This window comes from Engraulis encrasicolus, chromosome 22 (genome assembly GCF_034702125.1).
Source record: "Engraulis encrasicolus isolate BLACKSEA-1 chromosome 22, IST_EnEncr_1.0, whole genome shotgun sequence".
Taxonomy (NCBI): domain Eukaryota; kingdom Metazoa; phylum Chordata; class Actinopteri; order Clupeiformes; family Engraulidae; genus Engraulis; species Engraulis encrasicolus.
The window spans coordinates 41467237-41492236 of record NC_085878.1 but is presented as its reverse complement, the minus strand read 5'-3'; the positions used below and the strand labels follow the sequence as shown (position 1 = coordinate 41492236).

Genomic DNA, 25000 nt, shown 5'->3' with positions numbered 1-25000 from the left:
CAGTAAACGTATTAACCTATAATAGAAACACAGCTTCCACCAGCGTTCATTTTTGAATGTTTAAACGTAAAGCATACTTTGTTCTCCCCTTGATGAAATTTAGCTTCACAGTCACAACATCAAATCGTTACAGAGCTCACAAAAGGGCTGGTGGTTCTCAAACTTTTTCCATCATTCCTCCCCTCAGAAGATCTGGATGCCTCCATACCCCCACAGGGGGGTGTGCGACCCACTTTGAGAAACTCTGAAGTAGAGTAATGACACTCAAGATGTAGGAACCAATGGGAGAACTCAAGAGTGCCCCCCTCTGTAAACAATGGAAAGATTTCCATCAGTAAGAAGAAGAAGAAAAAAACAGAATTAATGTTTTGCTCCACTCCAAACTACAGCCAGAAGCGTAATAGGTTGACCTCAGATGGCCAGTGATATATCCCCCAATGGATAAAAGTTCTGCTGGCTGGCAAACAAAGTGAAGGTTGGGTAAAGAGAACTGATATTGTGGAACACAAACTGGTATCCATGCCAATAATTCCTCCCCTCCCTTTTATAAAACATAAACAACTTCTAAAATGCAGACTTCCCAGAGGGACTACGGTAGCCTGTGGAAGGTAAACTAAAGCAAGAGCTTGCTACTGTGCATAACAGACATGGGAATTCACACCAATCACCTGCTAAATGCTTGAGAATTGCACAGAAATATTGCATGGTGGTGTGTTTCAGATGCAAAATATAAATGCTGCTTTTTGCATGACTTTTTAGTACCAGGTTAAGTTAACCATTTAATTGCCACTGGCTTATGAATACTGAAATGAACTCTTAAATGGCCACTAGAGAGTTAGGGGAAAAATGGGGTCCTGGCTAGAGTGACTAAAGCAGTGTTTCCGGCAGAGGAGAGAAAAGCAGAGAAGTGCAGAGGGGAGATCTGTGTTCTGACCAATTGGTAAGCACTAATGTATGATCTTCACATGGCTTTTCTCTGTCTTCGGATCGTTTCTAGTAGGGCTGCACGATATCAGAAAAAAATCGATACTCGATAACAAGCATGCAATACCTCGATAACGATATTCAAACGACATTTAGAAATATAGCCGAGTGTTTTTCTTGTCACAAATTTGGCTTTGGTCATGGCGGGCTTCTTACACATTTGTTGACATTCAGAAGTGAATGGACAGCACATAAATGTTTTACTTCGTTCGTGATAATTGGCAATTTTCGCGATACGCATATCACCACTCTTGATATCGCGATTTCGATATATTTTCGATATATTGTGCAGCCCTAGTTTCTAGGTCTGAATCCAATTCTGGAAGAGTGTGAGGAGGGTTGGCCAAATGGGCTAGTGGTGCATGGAGCATGGTCATGGTCATGTTCAGTCGGTCGGTCGGGCAGGACCAGTGTTCACCGCAGAGTGGACTGGAGTGGAGCTAAGAAGGGTGGAAGGTAGGGGTGTAAAATCACAGCCTCCATGACGATACGATACGGTATCAATTTCTTAAAGCAGGGATTCGATTATTTTCGATATTTAAGAATTCCCCACGATGCGATGTGATGTGATTCGATTTTTTCCAATTACTTTACCATTTCTATTATGCTATGGAGCTAGGGCATTGGACAGGGGCCAGCGTCTGGATTATTTACGATACTTAAAAATGCCCCACGATACGATACAATTCGATTAAATCGTCGGCCGTAGAATCAATGCATCGATACATTTCGATGATTACTATTTACACCCTTAGTGGAGGGATCAGCATTCTGTTCCAGCAGCACCTCTGCAGCACGACACAGCAACACGCACGGCACAGCAGCACGACACAGCTGCACACACGCACGGCATGCCGGACGCACTCACTCGCAGGGCCGGATTAAGATGGCCTGGGGCCCCTAGGCTACAGGTTGCTGTGCCCCCCCCCAGAGGGCAAATTTTGCCAAAAAAAAAAAAAAGTACATAGACATTGTCATAATTACGAGCTAGATATTCAGGATAACATGTCTGTCAACTGTTCTCAACACGATGGATCAATTTTTCCATATTGCGTCTTGTCCCAATTCTGCCATTTTTCACTTTTGGGCAATCAGGGGGCCCCTGGCAGGTGGGGGCCCCTAGGCTGCAGCCATATCTAGCCTGTGCGTTAATCCGGCCCCGTGACACTCGTATATCCACCAGCCATGTCTGCAGCCAATAAAACAAGGTCCAGGAGTCACAAAGCCGTCCCGCTAACTTCCCCAGTGCTGCTCGGCCCCGCCTCCCTAACCCCCCCTCTTATTTCCATCCCCTTTTCCTCTACCTTCACTCTCCTCCTTTTCTCTCCTCATTCCCCAGACCCATCTACACCCCTCCGCACCGCCCGCCAGACTCGCTTATCCTCCTCTATCCTCTCCTCTCATCTTCTCCCCCTCCCTCTCTACCTTGCTACCCCCAACACCCCTCTTCTCTCTTCTACTGCTCCGTGTCCTCCCCTCCTCTCCTCCTATCGGAAGACAGCCTGCCCCCGGACACCTCAAGGACCCTACGGCACCTCTCGCCAGGCCCCGACGCTCGCGGAAGTTACGGCGCCAGCCAGCGAGGAGGAGATTGGCTTTGGTTTTTGTTGCTCGAGGGCCAATAAAAAAAACGTCCAAAAACCTCTAAGTGAATTATGCAGAAGCTTCCTGTCTCTCCTGGGGTCTGTATCACTGGCAGCACATGACTATGAGGCGGCCTCCTGCCTTTTGTGGCCACGCAAAGGATCATGGGACTAGAGCTGGAAAAATACAATGTCTGACCTCTCACAGGTACACACAGGACAGGCGTCAAGTACAGCAGGTGACTCTCTCATAGAGGTCCATTGGTGTGTGAGGTAGGGGAGGAGAGGGAGGGGTGGTGGTTGTTAAGGAGCAGAAAACATCATCTCCACTTCTTAATAGAAGAACCAAAACAAAAGCAAAGCAAGACAAATGATGTGGCGTCTAATTTATTGGGGCTGCCAGGCCAGGGCGGTTCTGTTCCGGAGGAGATGAGGCTTACACACTGGAGCATGCTGTAGTCTCAGTCTCTCAGTCTCTCTCTCAGTCTCTCTCTCTCTCTCTCTCTCTCTCTGTGTGCTGTGATGCTTCTGCAACCTCTCTCTCTCTCTCTCTCTCTCTCTCTCTCTCTCTCTCTCTCTCTCTCTCTCTCTCTCTCTCTCTCTCTCTCTCTCTCTCTCTCTCTCTCTCTCTCTCTCCACCATGGCTAAAGAAAATTAATTACAGACTCTGACAAACATATTAAATAAGACTCTCTGCGGCCTCTGATGCCGATACATCAGGCGCCAGGCGCATCATAAACCATCAGGGCTTGACACTTGATATATTTGATGCCATTAATCTTTGTACGGTGTCATCTCTTAAATCTTCTTTTATGAATGACAACAGACGACGACTTGTCACGTATTTGTCAGATCGAGAAAGGAGGACACATTTCACATTTCATCGAGTGCGACTATCAAGGTCTGACTGTGACACATTTAACATGGGCCAAGGGCCATGAGTGTGAACTGTATTCCGGTGTAAGTCGTCCAGCGTGGCTTTGAACAAGATTTTTTCCCAATTGTTTTTTTGCAAACAGAAATTAAATTTTAACGTTTCCGTCTTTGTGCTCCACCATTAAATAAACGTTCTCGAACCAGTTAGAACAGAAAAATGTCGTTCCCAGAATGGTTAATTACGTGCCCTGTCAGCTGTTTTGCAAATGGCTATAAAATTATGTCTCATCCAGCTTGAACCAAATGTAACGCTATTGCAACCTCCATTAAATAAGACAAGAATAACTCAAAACAATTGTAATTTTAAATGTGTTGTTTATTGCTAACCGAAGAAGGATTTTCAACACAAACGTCAACATTATAAAGTCATGTAGCTATGCTACCTCAGTGGGCAACAACAAAATCCCACACCTTTGAGAAACGATAAAAACTGTAAGCATTATTTTGAATAAGCATTTATGTTTCGGGAAAAATAAAAAGTAATAAAGCTCCTGTTTCAAATAGAATACTTTTTTCTGTTCGTTTTCTTTCCTTGAACCGGTTCAAAGCCCTGGTCACCAAATATGGCAAGGACGAGTGGTGAAAGTGAGTGATCTGGCTTTGCCTTTGAGCTGACTTTGATAACTCTGCTCTTCATGGCAAACACTGACCAACACACATGGGGAAAGCAGAGGGGCGAGGCTAGGGGGAGGCTGTGAACATGACGAGCCAGTCGACATGCTTTAAAAAGCAGCTGTACAACCAGCCCTGACGTGGCTGGATGCTGGCCAGCAAACACAGTTAATGGGTGTTCAAGGATTGGAGGTGAGGAGAGGGGGGGTGAAAAACATAAAAAGCTAATTTCTGTTTGACCAGCCAGAGATCGAGGGGTCTGCAAGAGAGAAGGGAGGTCTGGAAGAGAGTGGGAGAGGGGGGTTTGGGAGAGAGAGGGAGAGGGGGGTTTGGGAGAGAGAGGGAGAGGGGGGTTTGGGAGAGAGAGGGAGAGGGGGGTTTGGGAGAGAGAGGGAGAGAGGGGGTTGGGAGAGAGAGGGAGAGGGGGGTTTGGGAGAGAGAGGGAGAGAGGGGGTTGGGAGAGAGAGGGAGAGGGGGGTTTGGGAGAGAGAGGGAGAGTTCTTGGGGCTGGTGGAGATGCTGGGCTAGAGAGAATGAGAGAGTTAAAACGAGACGATAAATCTTCTGTGCGCCCAGTATTCATTGCTTCTTCTCAGAGCCATCTCAACAGTCTCTCTCTCTCTCTCTCTCTCTCTCTCTCTCTCTCTCTCTCTCTCTCTCTCTCTCTCTCACACACACACTCTTTGTCAGTCTCCCACTCACACTCACTCACTCACTCACTCTCTCCCTTTCTCACTCCACTTTTCAGCATTTGAAGACTAAATATCCTCAAAACACCTAATACCATCAACCAAACCAAACCAAACCAAACCGAGGGAGAGAAACCCGGGCACAGAACTGGGTCTGCATTACATTGTATGTATTGGGTATTTAGGCCTTTTTGGTGATATTGACCCGGGCCCGGTCAAAGCTGTCTGCAGCCCTGCACTCAACTCAAAGTACTAAATCTGAACTGTAGTGTGTGTGTGTGTGTGTGTGTGTGTGTGTGTGTGTGTGTGTGTGTGTGTGTGTGTGTGTGTGTGTGTGTGTGTGTGTGTGTGTGTGTGTAGAGTAGAGTAGAGTAGAGTATAATCTATTGATCCCAAGGGAAATTAAAGGTGCACTGTGAAGGATTGTGACCAGAATAGGTATTGTATTGCAACTATTGAAACTGTGCTGCCTATTGCTAGATTTGATCTTTTCATGAATATTTACTAAATAATAAACCAACATTTATTAGTATGTCCCAAATACAGTACGTTTTGTCGATATAAATGTGCGTTTGTACATGTGTGCATGCGAGCATGTGCGCGGCGCGCGCGTGGTGTGTGCATGTTGATGTAAGACACGGTCCTATTTCAGAATCTCCAGGACGACCCGACAAGTGAACAGGAGTCTTCCTCCTCCTCCTCCTCCTCCTCCCCTGTCTCCTCCTCATCCTCCTCCTCCTCAGAGGGCCGCACTTGAGGACTTGACCTCTCAGGTTAATCTGTCTTCATTACCGCCAATGGACTACAGCTGGCACTGGGTCCAGCCTACGTACTACACACACACACACACACACTGCCCACCAAGGCTGCAACACACACATACACACACTCCAGTCTGACACATATACACACATAGAAATGCACGCATGCACGCACGCACGCACGCACAGTCTCTCTCTCTGCCTCTCACTCTGTCTCTCTCGGTCTCTATGGAAGCCTAATCTTGGCCAAGACAGCTAAACTCCCCTCCCAGAACCCAACTCAACACCCCCCGTCCCCCATCAAGGTGCCTGGCATGAGTTGAAGTGCGGTGGACACTTTGTTCTAGTTGGCCAGCGGCATGCCATCAGCTGATCTGGGTGGCCAAGCTTCCAGCACTTCCAGCCAGTGCCACGGGCCTTACAGAGGTGTGTGGGTGTGTGTGTGTGTGTGTGTGTGTGTGTGTGTGTGTGTGTGTGTGTGTGTGTGTGTGTGTGTGTGTGTGTGTGTGTGTGTGTGTGTGTGTGTGTGTGAGAGAGAGAGAGAGAGAGAGAGAGAGAGAGAGAGAGAGAGAGAGAGAGAGAGAGAGAGAGAGAGAGAGAGAGAGAGAGAGAGAGAGACAGAGAGAGAGAGAGACACACACACATTTGGCCAGCGAGTCACTGAAGCAGCCCCAATTGTCCAGCTCCCATGCCTTACAGAGTGTCTGAGAACTGAACATTGTGATACAAAAAACAACATAGAAGGACAATTATTTTGAAATGCATGGAAAAAAAATAAGGTAAGGCATTACAGCATGTGTAAGCAGTGCCTTGATGGTCGTCAGCTAATAGGGATGAAAAAGAGGAGTAAAGTAGGTTGGCAGGAGGAGTACGGAAAGTTAGGTTGTGTGAGGTTTAGGGATGTCAAAGATTAATTGATTTATCGACTTTAATTGATTGTGTCAATCGATTTAAAAATATTAATCACAATGAATCGCCAATTGACTGGCGAGAGACCCCAAGTGAAATGTGAAGAATGTGGCCCTACCGTGGCTGATATGGTAGGGCACATGTTTACCACTCGGCCGACCCGGGTTCGATTCCCGGTCCGGGTCCTTTGCCGGTCCTTCCCCATCTCTCTCTCCCAGCTCACTTCCTGTCTCTCCTTCACTATCCTGTCTCACAAAAACCAATAAAGGCTAAAAAGCCCCCCCCCAAAACATTGCGATTTGTATGTGTGCTTTGTCTATTCGTGTCTATTTGTGTTTATATTCTGTTTATATTCTGTGAAACCATAGGACATTTTCATGCTGGAATGACAATAAAGTCTATTCTATTCTATTCTATTCAATTCTATTCTAAGGCTCAAAAAGCCCAACTCGAAGCATTCAAAACAGAGACATACTGTATTGCAAGGCAGTGGGACAGGAGCTGTGAACGTGATGCAAATGTTGCTCTGTGTATAACCTAGAGTAAGCACATACTGTACACGCACACACACACACACACACACGCACACATCAGTGCCACGAGGGAGAGGGGCAGTGTAGTGTTTCCCTCCTGCTCAGGATGACCTGAGCGATAAAGGACGGCATTGCCAAAGCAAATTACACCTGAGGGATCGCTCACTGAGCCGCAGGCCAAATAAATAAATAAATAAATAAATAAAATATATAAATAAAGTTTTTTTTTTTTTTTTTTAAGGGAAAATGAAAAAAAAAAAACCAAAAAAAAAACCATGGCTCTGGACGTCAGGGCAGGACTCTCCCTGCTTTCCATGTTTATCTAACGGTACGGCGGCGTTCATCAGATCAGCCAGGCAGCAGGCGAGTGCGGTTTTAAGCGGTTAGCGCACCACGCACGGCTTGACAGGACGGGACGGGACGGCCAGTGCCCTTATCAGCCACCGTATTACGGTGCTGCGCTGCGGCCGGCCGGCCGGGACGGGCCCCTCGCTGTACTGTAGCTGTCCGATACACACCAGCGGCAGCCGAGCTGGCACTCAGGCGTGCGGCACGTAGGCCTGGGGCCAATTTATAACGGCTGTCGGGCAGTGTTATGGAGTGTGGAGAGGAGAGAGGGGAGGGGAGGAGCAGGAGAGAAGGAGAGGATTAGGAAACAAGAGGAGAGAAGAGGAGTGGAGTGGAGTGGAGAGGAGAGGAGAGAAGAGGAAAGGAGCAGGAGAGGAGAGGAGATGAGCAGGAGAGGAGAGGAGAGGAGAGGAGAGGAGAGGATAGGATAGGAGGCGAGGCCTCATCCATCGTGGCATCAGCTGACATTGCTCAGATTTCCATTCGGATAAGATAAGTATCGTCTGCCATGGAAGGAGGCGCTGGTGTGTGTGTGTGTGTGTGTGTGTGTGTTAAGACAGTGGTGGTGTTGAAGGGTAGGGGTGTGTGAATACTGCCAACATACATCGGGCTGCTCATATTTTATACAGCAGCATGAGCACGGCGAGGGTTACTAGCGGTGAAAAAGCTGCACGATACAGGCTGACCTCTACATTACTGTCTGCCTCCCGTCTGCATTTGAATGTCGGCCTTCAGAGCTTGTCTTGTGCTACAGCACTGCTATTCACAACAAAACAATACAAGGCTTTCCAGCCGCATGCAGGGACTCCATACACCACCATGTCGGTCGGTACAGCCATCTGTCTGTTGGCCCAACAAAAAACCTTACATTATACAGTATTAGATTGCATTACACTTACACTTGCATTACACTTACACTTAACACTTTTATCCAAAACGACTTATGGTTATTTAACAGGGTATTGGTTACAGTACCTTGAGCTTTTGTGGGGTTAGGTGCCTTGCTCAAGGGCACTTCAGCCATGGATGGAGGTGTAGGGAGAGGTAAGGGTAGGATTCGATCCTGCAACCCTGTGATCCTAATACCACCTCCCTTACCATTAAGCCACGGCGAAAAAACAATTTGCTTTTGGGAGGGCTTGGACAAGACATAGTTCTGAGGACCTTGTACCAGGGGGTGGAACTCGAGTTTTTTCCCCACCAGTCACGGGGGCAGGTAGATTTCAGAATCTACCAGTCACTCACTGTTTTTGCCAGTCAAAGTGACTGGTGGGTTGAAAAATTTACCAGTCACCACTGAAATTTACCAGTCATTGGCAGGTGGACGGGTGCTGATTTCCACCCCTGCCTTGTACATGTACAGTTTAACACTTAACAGAGAGTACTGAGTGCATTGTATGTTGTTGCAGCACAGAGTACTGTCTGCATGTCGTATCCACTGCCAGTATTTTCTCTTGCAGGGGTGATAGTGAAAAAAAATCCTGAGCCTGAACTTTTTTCCCTGCTCTAACGACGACGACAAGATATTGCATTGTGACATAACGTAGGCCTATTTTGACACATTATTTAAACATTTAATACCCTGTGTATGACCATTATTCAAGCCTGATAGTAGAAGAAAACCCTGAACCTGTAACACTTTCTGAGATAAGAATAACCTAATGGCTAATTATTATCAATGTTTTTATTTTTGCAAACTCTGCCAAGCCTGAAATCAGGCATGGAGCCTGAATACTATCAGACCTGCTCTTGTCATGTCCGATTCAAACCACTGGATGGCCAACTGGTGGGATGCTCTCTGCTTGATGCCTCACGGTTCTCATAGTTTCATTTAAAATCCTTTTTGTTTTCTTTCATTATTTCATGGCTGGATTCTCCTGAGAGAATCTGATGAAGACTGTTGAAGTCAAAACGTAATCCAGCCATGAAATAACAAAAGAAAACAAAAAAGGATTTTAAGTGTGCGGACCTCTCTCTCCAAAAGTCAGCCAGCCTTTGTCCTGCACCTTTTCCTGGAATGTGCACAATCTTTCAACTCACGGTTCTTATAAACAAGTATACATCTTCAAGAGAAACATGCATGCAGCGAAGGAATGAAGAAAAAAAAACATGGGAGTTTTACAGGGCGCTTGTTGGGATGCACAGGCAAATGCAAGCTGCTCAATCGGCACACACGGCGTCCACAAACACGCACGCACACACACACACAGCCTTCTCGATCATGGCCTGTCAGTTGAACGCTGACAGATAACAGGTGTCAGGTGCGATGACTGCCGTGTCAGACCACGGAACAGATAAGAGGCTGATGTTCACGGGTGTCCGTGTTGAAACAAACAGGTGACAGACATACACATCTAAACAAACAGACATACACATCTAAACAAACAGGTGACAGACATACACATCTAAACAAACAGAAGTACACATCTAAACAAACAGAAGTACACATCTAAACAAACAGGTGACAGACGTACACATCTAACAAACAGGTGACAGACAGACACATCTAAACAAACAGACACAAACAGGTGACATACATACACATCTAAACAAACAGGTGACAGACATACACATCTAAACAAACAGACACAAATAGGTGACATACGCAGATCTAAACAAACAGACATGCACAACTGTGTAACAACATGGTGTCGTGGTCTCAGACAATGTCTGTGGTTGTGTCAAAGCCTCTGTGCTGAACCCCTTAGATTTTTAAAATGTGTTTTTATGAAACTGTCCCTTTACGCTCTGTCCTCCTAGCTATCCTCCAATCCCCTAGTTCAGTGTTTCTTAACAGGGGTGCCGGGGCACCCTGGGGTGCCGCAGGGCCCCCTCAGGGGTGCCGTGGAACGTGGCTGATAAATAACTTGTCAATTTTGACAAATATGTATTAGATTACATAAGTTAATGCTAGTCAGTGGAATCTTTCATCTGCCATTTATGCACAATAACTAAACACAGGTCGCCCCTGCCCCTGCTGCAACTTCGAACGTGGGTCGTGTGACGTTTCCAAATGTGTTACTTTTCTAAGCTTGTGTGGTATCGGATGCGATGCCATGTTACAGCTTGTGTGTTTGGGATGCCTTGAAATTTTTCATGAATTGAAAGGGTGCCTCGCCTAAAAAAAGGTTGAGAAACACTGCCCTAGTTATTTATTAACCTATACTCACTATTATGCCTGGCCACCTTTTTTCTACATGATACTCAGTTTTTAGATCTTACTGATTGTGACTATTTCTCCCTTAGTTTCTCCCAAAGTGGTCTTTGTATTTGTACTGTGTCCTCAAAGTATGTCTGTCTGTGTGTTCTATGGGTTCTTTCAAGTCCTCTTACTTGTCCAGCACTTTGGACAGTTACCTCTGTTGCATTTTAAAGTGCTTTACGAATAAAATTGACTTGACTTGACTAATTGGACTAGTAAAAGGCATTCTGCCTGATTTTCCTCCACTAGTGGTGAGGATGTGTATGACAATGAGGGATTTTTTTTTTTTTTTTAATCGATTGTTCATGTCACAGCATCTGTGCTACTTTGGTAATTCAAAGACACCCAGTGTCTTTTCTCCCCTAGTGGTGAGTATGTATAAGACAAAGAGGAAAATAAAAGAAACGGCATTTTCTTAGAAGAAGCAATTACATTTTTTACGTGTGCAGAGAGCCTCGGAAGAACAAGTTCTTCTGCACTGTGCTCACCTGAACTCAAACTTCACATGAAATGAGGGACTCTGTAGATCAATGGTCTCCAATTATTTTTCTCCAAGGGCCAAATTTTGTAAAGCAAGTGAGGCTGCGGGCCAAACCAACGCCCCAACCCAATGAGAAACAAGTTTAGATGTCTGAATAGAGAACAAATGTAAGCGTTTCCGTTTTCCTTAATTCTCTGTGAATGCTTTGGAGAGATATGACCCAATGAAGTTTTAGTGATCGAAAATCAAACATATTTATGTTTTCATTTGTTCTGACCTCATGGCGGGTCAAATGTTTGCCATCCTCGGGCCGAATTTGGCCCGTGGGCCTTTGTTTGGAGACAATGCTGTAGACAATTAATGACTTCCATTAGTACCGGAGCCATATCACTGGAAGCAGCGTGCCGTGGGCATTAGTGTTGTCTCATAGTGTTGCCGTGGACAGTCTCAAAAATGGCGGTGCAATATGGCAACCACTATTGAGTTTGCCAACTCCACATACAGAAATGTGACAGGTTTAATGTGTTAGATAGCATGTTCTACTACACTAATGCTTGAGCTGTCCTAGCCCTAGGCCAGACTCTTGACATTATGTGTGTGTGTGTGTGTGTGTGTACCCTTACTACTTAAAAAAAACAACAAAAAAAAACTAACCCTTCTTTGCATCTGCACTTGTTGTTCTGTATATTTCCTGTGCACTTGTATCTGCTAGTGAGGTAAGTCGCTTTGGTTATAAAACGCCTGCCAAATGCAATGTAATGTAATTTTCAAAAACATTTTTGCTTTTAATTACTAATCTCTACCTTGTCTTGGTCAAGAAACGGCTAGACTAGAGCATTGGCAAGCCACACATACCTGACTGTACAGGAAAAGGCTCTTCAATCAGGAAGACTGTCTGTTTCCAATGGGTCTTGGTGCACTGAGGTCCAGTGGAGAACATCACCTGCAATATGAAGTCAAAAGTCATGATGTGTCATACACAGATGATCCAACTAGCGTTGTTAGCAAAGTTCTTTCCAGTATAAGTTAGGACACATGACCGCCATCTTTTTGACACCTTCGGGGTGCTATTTCGCGATTAGTAAGACCAGATCTGAGAGTCAATGGGGAAAAATGAATGGAGAAACCGAGTAGAAGACGGGAGGAAACCTAACGGTTGTGAAAAACATGTGGTTGAAACCACCATGAAAAGCTGCTCAATCTAGAATGCTTAGTTGTGTCATATGAGTCAAAATAAAGCTTTTTAAGCCACATTTCTCACTTTTTTGACAGAGCGCATGAGCAGTAGTTCCATAACGGCACAGGAGCCACAGCTTTTCACATCTACGCATGCGCAACAATTCGCATGCGTGGATGGAGCCAGATGATTGGATCAATGACAACGCAGCTCAGCTGACAATTAGCTCTTGTTACCAGAAAGGCGTGAGATGTGCAAGTACACGCCATATTTGCGTTACGAATCTTCACCGTTAATTTCTATGGACGTTTACAGTACTGTCCAATCTCCTCGTACATAAACAATCTCTGGTTGTTAGCGTTGTAGAGAGTTTTATTCATTGCGGTTGGGCTCAAATGAAAGCTGACTCTTTAAATCTTCAAACTGTATGGGGTTTTACCATTGTATGCTATACACAGGTAGTAAAAAAATAATTTACATTAAATTTCATGAACAATTCAGTGCCACCTGACCCGGTAGCACAACAGCATGTATCGTAAGGTTAACAATTAACTGCCAAAATGTTAAACTGTTCTACATACATAGTATATTCCGCTAGTAGTCAAACAAAATACAAAAAAAGTTGTTTCCAAAATGTTCAGTAGTTCTCTATTAAGTTATACTCTGCATTGTCTACCAAAAGCAGTGTGTAACAGTAGAAAAGGCCCTTCTCTCCACCAGAGCTGCATTACACAGCATGCTTTACGAACCGTAGAAAACAGCTTCTCTCAGAGGCATTTCAGGTAACGCACCAGTGCCAAGGACAAAAACAGCAGCACTAGTGGTAGGAAACGTTAGTAGCGTAGCAGTGCTGCATGTTTAAAAAAAAGAAAGAATGAGAGAGAGAGAGAGAGAGAGAGAGAGAGAGAGAGAGAGAGAGAGAGAGAGAGAGAGAGAGAGAGAGAGAGAGAGAGAGCGAGAGAGAGAGCGAGAGAGTGTGGTTTTATTTCTCGCCCATCTTATTTCACGCGGCCACTGTGCCTACACTCGTCTATAAAAAGTTTGTCCACACTGAGTCTACAAGCAATAAAAATGCATCACATTTAAAGCGTGTGAGCATGCCAGACATGAGAGCTGTCCATCCATCCATCCATCCATCCATCTTTCTTTCCACTGGCTATTGAAACGGTAGCATAGGGGAAAAAAAGACAGAGAGAGAAAGATGGAAAACGCAATTAAAAAAAGGCAGTCAGCTCGTTGGTTCTGCCACTGCACCGTTTGGCGTCTGTAACGTAGGTTTGGCCATTTCCTAGCCCGCCGTTCCATTTGGTCACTAGTGGAGTAAGTGCTTATTTCAGCAAGAATGAATGGAGCAGTGAGGCTGTGTGTGTGTGTGTGTGTGTGTGTGTGTGTGTGTGTGTGTGTGTGTGTGTGTGTGTGTGTGTGTGTGTGTGTGTGTGTGTGTGTGTGTGTGTGTGTGTGGCTTTCTATTGCCTTCAGATTGCCTGAGGGCTAAGGGACGCTAACATGTGACTGTAATTGGCTGGATGCTTACCAGTGTACACACACACACACACACACACACACACACACACACACACACACACACACACACACGCACGCACACGCACACGCACACGCACACGCTGCACCAATGTTAACGGCTTACCTTGTTTCCGCAGCTCTTGTCGAAGAAAATGTCAAAGTAGCCCACAACAGCCTGGAATGATATATGAGGCGGAGGTTAGAACATGACATTACACATAAACCCTCAAACTGTTTAGCTTGGCAGAGAAAATAATTAGAGAAATTTACTGCAGTTACTGCCTACGCAAATAAAATATAGGTAGTGATGTATGATGAATTCAGGTAAATTGAGCCACTTTTTTGTATATAAGCGAATGACCCAAAGTGGCCCAATTTACCTGAATTCACCCTACATATACAGCTGAGTTGTGCACTCTAAACATGTAAACATCGATTCAATATCAACAGAACTAAAAAGCAGAGATGTACAGGATCCAAGATCCGGTTCCGGATCCGGCAGGATAATAGGGTTTTTCAGACTATCTGGATCCGGCAGGATCTTAAGTAGTGGATCCGGTATCCGGCAGTTTCATAAAAATCAGGATCTGGGGCATATCTACTTTTTACGTAGCCTAGGCTTTTCAGTCAGTCTTTCACAACCCCAATTGCTGTATGGAGTGAAAGCCCTATGGAAGCGGCCGCTGAAGGCAGTGTGAGTCTTAAAAATAGTTTGCGTCAACGTAATAAAAACGGCCCGCGTGTGCGAGTTGGCTATGTGTTTCAACCCTTTCGTAGGATCCGGTATCCGGTTCCGGATCCGGCAGGATCTTAAGCAGTGGATCCGGTATCCGACAGGATCCTAAAAATCAGGATCCGGTACATCTCTACTAAAAAGCTAACCTGCGATGTCAGTATAAATGCTTGCATTTTGGGACTGCAATCTCAACACTGAAGCATGCTTATGGAGCCCAACTCTCTGCATTGTTCCAGTCACACTGAGCTAGCATACTACAGTACACACACCAACAACGACCCCTATTACAAGTCCCCCGAGCCCATGCAAATGATGACCGACCTCGTAACACACACACACGCACACACACACGCACACACACGCACACAAGCGCACACACACACACACACACACACACACACACACACACACACACACACACACACACACACACACACACACACACACACACACACACACACACACACACACACACACACCTTTGTACGATTTCTGTTTTTTTTACCCTCTGAGGGCATGAAAATATTTTCCAGAGTGTGTCGTTCCAGTATAGCATTCACACACACATTCTGCTGAAATTGCAAAAAATGTAACCGGTGTCAAAAAAAAGGCATTTAACACAGACAGGAGCGTTTAAAGGATATTTAAATCCTGCAGCCTGTGCAGACTATTGCAGCGGGTACTGTGCTGTGCAGGGTTGCCAGATGAGGCTGAGGATTTCCAGCCCAAAAAATGCTCAAAACCCGCCTAGAAGCTCAAAATCCCGCCCAATTCTATTGATTCCTATGGCAAAAATTGGGCGGGTTTTTCTGCAAAATGCCATTTTCACCCGCCATCCTAAGCAGCCCAATTGGGCGGGAAACAGCCCAATCTGGCAACACTGGTGCTGTGCTGTGCTGTAGGTGTGCACTTGCACAGGGGGAGACAAAGGAAAGGAGAGGAGGTGCCTGAGGAAAAGCACCAGTGCACTGACTAATGTCTTACCGCACTGTACTGGGCATTAGGGAAAACACTACACTACACACTGCTGCTGCTGCTGCTGAAAAACTGCATTTTACAGAGTGGGGGAAAAATAATTCAGATGCACAACACTACTCTCGTTGGCAAGACATGGAGAGAGAAGCACTGAGAAGCACACACACACACACGGGCATAAACACACACACACACACACGGGCATAAACACACACACACGGGCATAAACACACACGGGCATACAAACACAAACACACACAGGCATACACAGAAAACGCACACACGCACACAAACGCGCACACACACACACACACACACACACACACACACACACACACACACAGGCATACACAGACACACACAGGCATACACAGAAAACGCACGCACACAAACACAAACACAAGCACACGCACACACACACACACAGGCATAAACAGAAATCACAAGCACACAGAGAGAGAGACACACACACACACACACACACAGCATGCAGGCTGTTCTGTTTTCCTCCCAGTCCGGCCCCTGTGAAAGAGGAGCAACTCTATCAATCTCAGGAGCATACTTGTAGTGGCAATGATGCAGAACTAATAGCTTTTAATCCTGACGCAGCTGACAACACAAGGGCCGGCCCGCTCACACAAAGAGCACAATCAATGCACAGGAGCGAGGGATAGAGAGGGACAGAGAGGGGGGACAGAGGGAGAGAGGGAGAGTGTGAGTGAGAGAAGAGAGGGATATAGACAGAGAGAGGAAGAAAGAAACACAGGAGAGAAAAAGAGGGAAAGGGAGAGAGAGGGGGTAGAGAGGGATGGAGGGAGAGTGTAAGTGAGAGAAGAAGAGAAGAATAGAGAGAGGATGAGAGACACACAGAAGAGAAAGAGAGGGAGAGAGTGTGAATGAGTGAAAGAGAGTATAGTGAGGGACACACGGGGGGGGAAGTGAGAGGGAGAGAAAGAGAGAGAGGAGGAGAGGAAGAGAGGAGGAGAGGAAGAGAGGAGGAGAGGAAGAGAGAGTGTGAGTGAGTGGGAATGAGAAACAGCAAGAAAACAGAATGTGTGTGTGTGTGTGTGTGTGTGTGTGTGTGTGTGTGTGTGTGTGTGTGTGTGTGTGTGTGTGTGTGAGAGAGAGGAGAGAGAGAAAATGAAGGGGGTGGGGGGATGACAGAAAAAAATGGAGGGAGAAAAAAAGAAGTACAGAGGAGAGACAGAATGAAGGAGAGTGGCATGAAAAAAAGGTAGAAAGCTAAGCGAGTGTGTCTGAAATGCAGGAGAGGTGAGAGGATCAGATTAAAGTAATCTCTACGCCAGGAGATATGGAGAACAGATGAAGAGACAGATAACAACACACAGGCAGATAAGGCATGAAGGAGAGAACAACAGAAGGAGAAACAGGAGACACACTATATATCTTTCCACCATCTTTATCTACACATCTTTATTTATTATTCAGCTTTTTTCTTTTTTTTAAAGTATTTTTGGAGGGCATTTTGGCCTTTATTAGTACAGAATAGTATGAGAGCGGACAGGAAATGGTTGGGAGAGAGAGAGATGGGGCAGGGGTAGGAAATAACCTCGGCCAGACTCGAACCCGGGTCCACGTGGGCATCAGGCTTGTACGAAATTCCGAATGGAAAGAATTTCAATTCAAAGTAATGCCATAATACGAACAGTAGGTGGTGGTGTTCTATGTACTGTCAATGGGTGGTATAGATTAAATTCAAAGAAATTCAAGGTAATGGCACAACCTACTGTTCGTATTATGGCATTATTTTGAATTGAAGTTCTTTCCATTCGGAATTTCGTACAAGCCTGGTGGGCATGCAAGCCCAAATGTGGGGGGCTTAGCGCACTACGCCACAGCGCCCCCCACTATTCATCTTTTTTCGATCTTAATTTTACAGTCAGGTTTACATCGGTTCTCATTTTTTGCTTCCCCCTGGCTGCGCGAACCAGGCTGCGCACAACTCAACCTCTGATTGAAATTAGCTCGCGTGGTTGGCTGCCAGTGTCTTGCGCCTCCTCACAACACCGTGTTTATAAACAAACAAAGAAATCAGGTATACCTTCTGATCACTGGTAGACTTCTGAAGAACAATGCAGAGTATACATGTACTAACTTGTTTAACAATTTATTATTGTACTTATCACTTACTTATTCAGAAGCCACAGACAAATGCAGATGCACAGACCTGACGAGTGAAGAACTAATGAAGTAGATAAGAGTAATTATATGAGTAATGACAAATATGCGCGATTACGTCTTCATTAGCTTCCAAGCCAAGCACGACGCCCAAATAGCCTTAAACGATACTCTTTGGTTTCTTTCCTTTCTTCTCACGCTGCTAATTTCATTGTTTTCCCCACTCACAAATAATTACCTCTACCCATGTGCCACTCTCTCCCACGGCAAAACTAGTCCTCGCACTTCAAAGACCTTCACGCACGCGCATGCACACATGCATGCACACACGCACGCACATACACACACACGCACACACACACGCTCACACACACTTCAGTTGACAATGTGAATGTAAAATGCTCCTTCGTTAAAAACGCCAAGGGGACAAACTCTGAACACGTGGCGTGGGTTCCTGTTTATGCCCCTTTCACCACAGCCATCTCTCATCAGCCGTGTAACACAAACCACACTACAGTCCACCGAATAGTCGTACAACTACAGTAAACACACACTATATAAAAGAGCGCGCACACACACACACACACACACACACACACACACACACACACACACACACACACACACACACACACACACACACAGACACGAGGCACGCTGCGCCACACTGCACTCCACACGCAGAGAGGCAGAGGCACAGAGAGAGAGAGAGAGAGAGAGAGAGAGAGAGAGAGAGAGAGAGAAAGAGAGAAAGAGAGAAAGAGAGAGAGAGAGAGAGAAAGAGAGAAAGAGAGAAAGAGAGAAAGAAAGAGAGAAAGCTAGAAACAGCGTCAGCAGGATGTAATTATGGATTTTAATGAAGAGTACAGGGTGTTTAGTGGGGCACTAATTACTGAATTAGCCTTAATTGCTCGTCAGGCTCGCCAGCCCTCGTCAAGCAGGGCGGAGTCACCTCGTTGATGTGCGTCGGTCCACGGGATCAAAGCCGCCCGTCATTCGCACTTGACAGCCGCTCGCACACATGATTGATTGATTGATTGATTGATTGATAGGATGGAAAGGAGGAGGAGGAAGAGGATCGTTATGTGTCATGTGGATACTGATGGTTGCATCAGTTCAAGAGAGTTAAGTTACAAACAACAACAAAAAGTTCTTCTGCTGGGGGTGGGGGTTGCTATGTCATAGCGAGCATACAGAGCTTAAACACGGACGTGACAGTTCCGCATTCACGGGTCCTCAGCCGACCATCTGACACCACGGTAGCGAGTAAATATCTTCTGATTCCAGTCATTATATGCGCTGGATTACAAATATGCTGTTCATTGTTAACTTTACTGTTAAATTTAGATAATTCATGTAGAAGTATCTATATTTTGTTCCGAGGTCGTCTGCATGAAAAATGTGAAAGAACACACCCTTCTAAATCGTTTGGTGTTTGGTACGAAAAATTACATAAAAATATTGGAAACAACATATGCCAAGCCCTTGGCACAATTCAAAGGGGATCAAAATACAATTTTAATACCGCCATTGGATTACATGCTAAAAATGTTCCGCTAAAAGCGCCATGAGATTCCATGAAATCAGTGGATGTAACGTCACTTTCAAGCTCTATAAGGGCAGTATGGGCATGGGGAGCCGGGTTCGAATCCGGCCTATCAACTCCCAACACTGTCCTGATGTAATGAAGTACCAAAAAGGACCAATAACAACATACATATTAAAATACTAATACTTTCATTTTATATAGCGCCTTTCAAAACACCCAAAGTCGCCTCATGATATCTGTGTATGTGTGTGTGTGGGTCTAAGTATGTAGTTGTGTGCTTGTGGAAACTAGAAGTCAAAGGCTTTCAAAAAGAGATGTGTTTTAAGGTTTTCGGTAACACTTCCAAATAAGGGGCCATAATTAACAGTAAAGTAGCTACAACCTAATACTTAAGTAAGGGTTAATAATCATTACTTAATGCCACATTAGACACATATTAATTGTTATTAATGCATATGTTGAGCATTAGTAAGCAGTTACTTAACTATTAGATAACTATTACCTTGTGTTACAAGTTAATAGCATATTATTATTTAACTAATAGATAAGTAATGGCACAGTTAATAGTTAAGTAGCTATCATGTCATACTTAACTAAGGACCAAAATTAACACTTACTTAATACAAAAGTAAGGCATAACTAATGGTTAATTAATACATAAATATTGGGTTTTGGGACCCTTATATTAGAGTTGGCTGAGGATAACTAATGGTTAATTAATAGATAGATATTGGTGTTTGGGACCCTTATATTAGAGTTGGCTGCAGATAACTAATGGTTAATTAATTGATAGATATTGGTGTTTGGGACCCTTATAATAGAGTTGGCTGAGCATACCTAATAGTTAAGTAATTAATCTACTGTGACATCTAGTTTTCACTCATTCAAATCACTGTAATTGTGGCAACAGGAGCCATTATATAGCAAGGATTGGACGTACATTTCTCAATGATGGTGGGGTGATGAGATGTAATTTTTTCATGCACCACTTATTAATTTTAATGGTAAAAACCCTACAATAAATGCAGAATATTATGAAGAGTAATAGTTTTGAAGCGAAACTAAACCATTTCTTTGTGATAATGAAGTTAATGTTTGAGAATATTAGCTCAAAGAAGTGCAGTGCATGATGGGTACGCAATCTACAGACAACAATATTTCGGTATTATTTAATCATTAGATATGCCTTGCTTTTGTATTAAGTAATTGTTAATTAAGGTCCTTAGTTAAGTATTACCTAATAGCTACTTAACTATTAACTGTACCCTTACTTAACTATTAGTTAACACTTACTTAATACAAAAGCAAGGCATATCTAATGATTAAATAATATCGAAATATTGTCGTCTCTAGATTGCGTACCCATCATGCACTGCTCTTCTTGGAGCTAGTAATCTCAAACATTAACCTATTATCACAAAGGAATGGTTTAGTTTCGCTTCAAAACTATTACTCTTCATAATATTCTGCATTTATTGTAGGGTTTTTACCATTAAAACTAATAAGTGGTGCATGAAAAAATGACATCTCATCACCCCACCATCATTGAGAAGTGTACATCCAATCCTTGCTATATAATGGCTCCTGTTGCCACTATTACAGTGATTTGAACGAGTGAAAACTAGATGTCACAGTAGATTAATTACTTAACTATTAGGTATGCTCAGCCAACTCTATTATAAGGGTCCCAAACACCAATATCTATCGATTAATTAACCATTAGTTATCTGCAGCCAACTCTAATATAAGGGTCCCAAACACCAACATCTGTCTATTAATTAACCATTAGTTATCCTCAGCCAACTCTAATATAAGGGTCCCAAAACCCAATATTTATGTATTAATTAACCATTAGTTATGCCTTACTTTTGTATTAAGTAAGTGTTCATTTTGGTCCTTAGTTAAGTATAACCTGATAGCTACTTAACTATTAACTGTGCCCTTACTTATCTATTAGTTAAATAATAATATGCTATTAACTTGTAACACAAGGTAATAGTTATCTAATAGTTAAGTAACTGCTTACTAATGCTCAACATATGCATTAATAACAATTAATATGTGTCTAATGTGGCATTAAGTAATGATTATTAACCCTTACTTGAGTATTAGGTTGCAGCTACTTTACTGTTAATTATGGCCCCTTATTTGGAAGTGTTACCAGGTTTTCTTTAAAGATGGCCAGTGAAGGGGCCTTTTGAATGTGGTTGGGTAATCTATTCCAAAGGAATGGAGCAGCTACATGGAAGGTTCTGTCACTGGTGGCCTGGAGTCTGGTGCGAGGGATGGCCAGGAAAGAGGACAACAAAAAGTTACTTGTGCTACCAGTACAAAGGTTTGAGAAGGGTTTGAGGGCGTTCTTATTTTTATTAAATGTGGGTGTGTGGACAGAACGTGCAGTGGACACTCTGCAAGTGCAAGCTATGCAAAGAGTCTTTAAATAGACACATTGTATTCTCCCTCACTTGCTTATGAACACACTCACTCTCTCACATATTGTATCGTCTGTGACTCTTCTCTTTCACAGGCACAATCTTTCTCCATCTCTCACTTTTATGATACTCTCTCCCTTTCCCTCTAACTCTAGCTCACCCCTCCCTCCCTCATACACACACACCCTCTCTCTCCCTCACTCTCTCACTCCCTCTGTCCCTCACACACACACACACAGTCCCAAGAGTCCAGGCGGTGATAATCTATCCCATTTCAGCAAAAGCACCCAGGAGACCTCAGAGGAAAAGATATACTGCTGCGACCTCCCTCGCAGATTACACCCTCTCTCTTTCACAAACTCACACACACACACACACACGCACGCACATACGCACAAACTCACACATGCACAAACTCACACACACGTGCGCATGCACGCACGCACGCACACAGACACACACACACGCACACACACACCATCTTGGCAATGCAGAAACATGGCAGCACGCCATTAGAGTCGCTCCCCTATAAAGGTCCAAGTTATTAGTGCTTATTTTGCACGATAGAAAATGCCATTAAGGGCTAATGAAGGTCAAGGCCTACATCTGTAGAGTGAAACACCTTGCCCTAACTAGACAAGGCAATACATGGGGGTTTATAAACACGGTGTTGTGTTGTGAGTAGAGCATGACACGGGAGTGAATTTTCACTCCCGTCCCATCCCGGTCCCAGAAAAAAAAATCCCATCCCGTCCCATCCCGGACTGTAGTAAAAGAAACAAATCCCATCCCGTCCACTCCTGAAAAGAATGTTTCCCAATCCTGCCCACTCCCACTCAAAATCAATCCCACTCCCGTTTCATCAAAAAAACGAGTTTTTTTTAAATGAAAAAATAGGCTAGCACTCCCGCTCTCATACATTTTTATTCCCGCTCCTGCCCGCTCTCATTAATTTTTATTCCCGCTCCTGCCCGCTCCCATTCATCTTTATTCCCGCTCCTGCCCGCTCGGTTTCCAATCGCAGCGGTTTCCAACAATCAGAGGTTTGAGTTGTGCACAGCCAGGGGAAGACAAAAATTGAGAACCCATGTATACGCTTGCTGAAAAGGCAGGGAATCACTGTTTAATTTGGCCCAACTGAAACTCATTTTATTTCACACATGTGGGAAACAACACAACAAAAGGAGAAACAGAACACGAGTTAAAAGGGGCTAAATGCTGCAAACTGGACACACAGTCTCTTCATTTTTGGAGGCTTTCAGGGTTCCCACTCTAATTCAGATATAAAAGATCCACCAGACCATTTGAAGATCCACCAGACCAAGATGAGATGCTTGGTGCGAGAGAAGCCAGAGCAGCGCACAAGGAACAGCCTCCGCGAGCCACAGGAGGAGCCAGTCGGGCATGAACCCCACAGCCCCCCACATACTCCAGAGGACCTTGGTGAGACGCAGGAGAACCCGGGCCAGGAGTCACCCCACAGCGCCCAGGATCTCCACGCTCGGGAAGCCCTAGCACCAGACATCCCACAACACCAAAAGCGGGTTAAGTGGCCTCCTGCTAGTAAAGCGAGTGAATGGCAGAAGCTCGATGACGACCTGGATGGTATATTGGAAGCCACAATGAAAGGAGGGGCAGATAGGAAACTTCAGGTCATGGCCACCATGGTCATCAGCATCGCCACGGAAAGGTTTGGAACAGTTGAGAAGCGCTGCTGCAAACCCTTACTCCAAAAACCGTAGGGCAGAGAAGATCTCACAGCTGCGACAGGAACTCAGGGACCTGAAGAATCAGTTTAAGAGGGCAAGTGAGGACATGAAATCAGGGCTGGCAGAAATCCGCTGTGTTCTGAGGAAGAAGTTGCTAACCCTCAGAAGAGCAGAGTGGCTCAGGAGACGGGAGAAGGAAAGGGCTAAGAGACGCGCTGCATTCCTAGCTAACCCCTTTGGGTTTACCAAACAGCTGCTAGGCCAGAAGCGCAGTGGACACCTAACCTGCACAAAAGAGGATGTGGACTCATACCTCCACGAAACACACAGCGACGCCGTGAGGGAGGAGGACCTAGGAGAGTGCAGAGACCTAATCAAGCCACCTGAGCCAGTTTGCGAGTTCAACACCAAGGCCCCCACCTGGAAAGAAACTCAGTCTGCGGTGAAGGCTGCAAGGAACAACTCGGCTCCTGGACCCAATGGTATACCCTACCTGGTGTACAAGAGATGCCCCAAACTCCTGAACCGTCTGTGGAAAATCCTAAGGGCAATCTGGAGGAGAGGGATCGTTGCTCACCAGTAGAGATCCGCAGAAGGGGTATGGGTTCCGAAGGAAGAGGGGTCCACCACCATCGAGCAGTTTAGGACCATCTCGCTGCTCAATGTCGAGGGGAAGATATTTTTCAGTATCCTTTCCCGCCGGCTGTCGGACTACCTACTTCGGAATCAGAACATTGACTCTTCAGTGCAAAAGGGTGGGATCCCAGGGGTACCAGGGTGCCTGGAACACAGCGGTGTGGTGACACCGCTGATAAGAGAGGCCAGAGAGGAGAAAGGGAACCTATCTGTGCTTTGGCTGGATCTAGCTAATGCATATAGTTCTATACCCCACAAGCTCGTGGAGGTGGCATTGGAGAGGCACCATGTCCCAGGTAACATCAAGGCCTTAATCATGGACTACTACAACAGCTTTCACCTGAGATTCACTTCTGGTACAGTTACATCAGAGCGGCACCGGCTTGAGAAAGGGATCGTCACTGGATGTACCATTTCAGTGATTCTCTTTGCCTTGGCCATGAACATGCTGGTCAAGTCTGCCGAGCCGGAGTGCAGAGGGCCCACAACCAAGTCTGGGATCCGTCAGCCCCCCATCAGGGCATTCATGGATGATCTGACAGTGACAACATCGTCAGTACCAGGATGCAGATGGATCCTCCAGGGCTTGGAAAAGCTTACCACCTGGGCCCGCATGCGCTTCAAACCAGAAAAATCCAGGTCCCTAGTCCTAAAGGCAGGGAAGGTGACTGACCGGTTCAGCTTTTTCCTGGGAGGCACCCAGATTCCATTAGTCACAGAGAAGCCAGTGAAAAGCCTGGGGAAGATCTTCGACTGCTCCCTGAAGGACACAGCTTCCATCAGGGCTACCAAAGAGCAACTCGACGGCTGGCTAACTGCAGTGGACAAATCGGGCCTCCCGGGGAAGTTCAAGGCATGGGTGTACCAGCATGGCATCCTGCCCAGGATACTATGGCCATTGCTGGTTTACGAATTTCCCATGTCCACCGTGGAAGGGTTTGAGCGGAGGGTCAGCAGCCACCTCCGACGCTGTCTGGGGCTCCCTCTGAGTCTCAGCAGCCTCGCCCTCTACGGCAACAACAACAAGCTAAGCCTGCCAATAAAGGGCCTCACGGAGGAGTTCATGGTGGCCAGAGCAAGGGAGG

General features: G+C 45.3%; 1 protein-coding gene across 1 annotated transcript in view; it reads right to left on the bottom strand.

Annotated features, from left to right (window-relative positions):
• prmt3 (protein arginine methyltransferase 3) overlaps positions 1-25000 on the bottom strand; it is a 103218-nt gene that overhangs the window by 3301 nt on the left and 74917 nt on the right. Inside the window, exons 14-15 of the mRNA XM_063187878.1 lie at positions 13864-13914; positions 11894-11981 (exon numbers count right to left, since the gene is read on the bottom strand). Coding sequence (XP_063043948.1) covers positions 11894-11981; positions 13864-13914 — 139 coding nt within the window. The remainder of the gene's footprint in view (positions 1-11893; positions 11982-13863; positions 13915-25000) is intronic.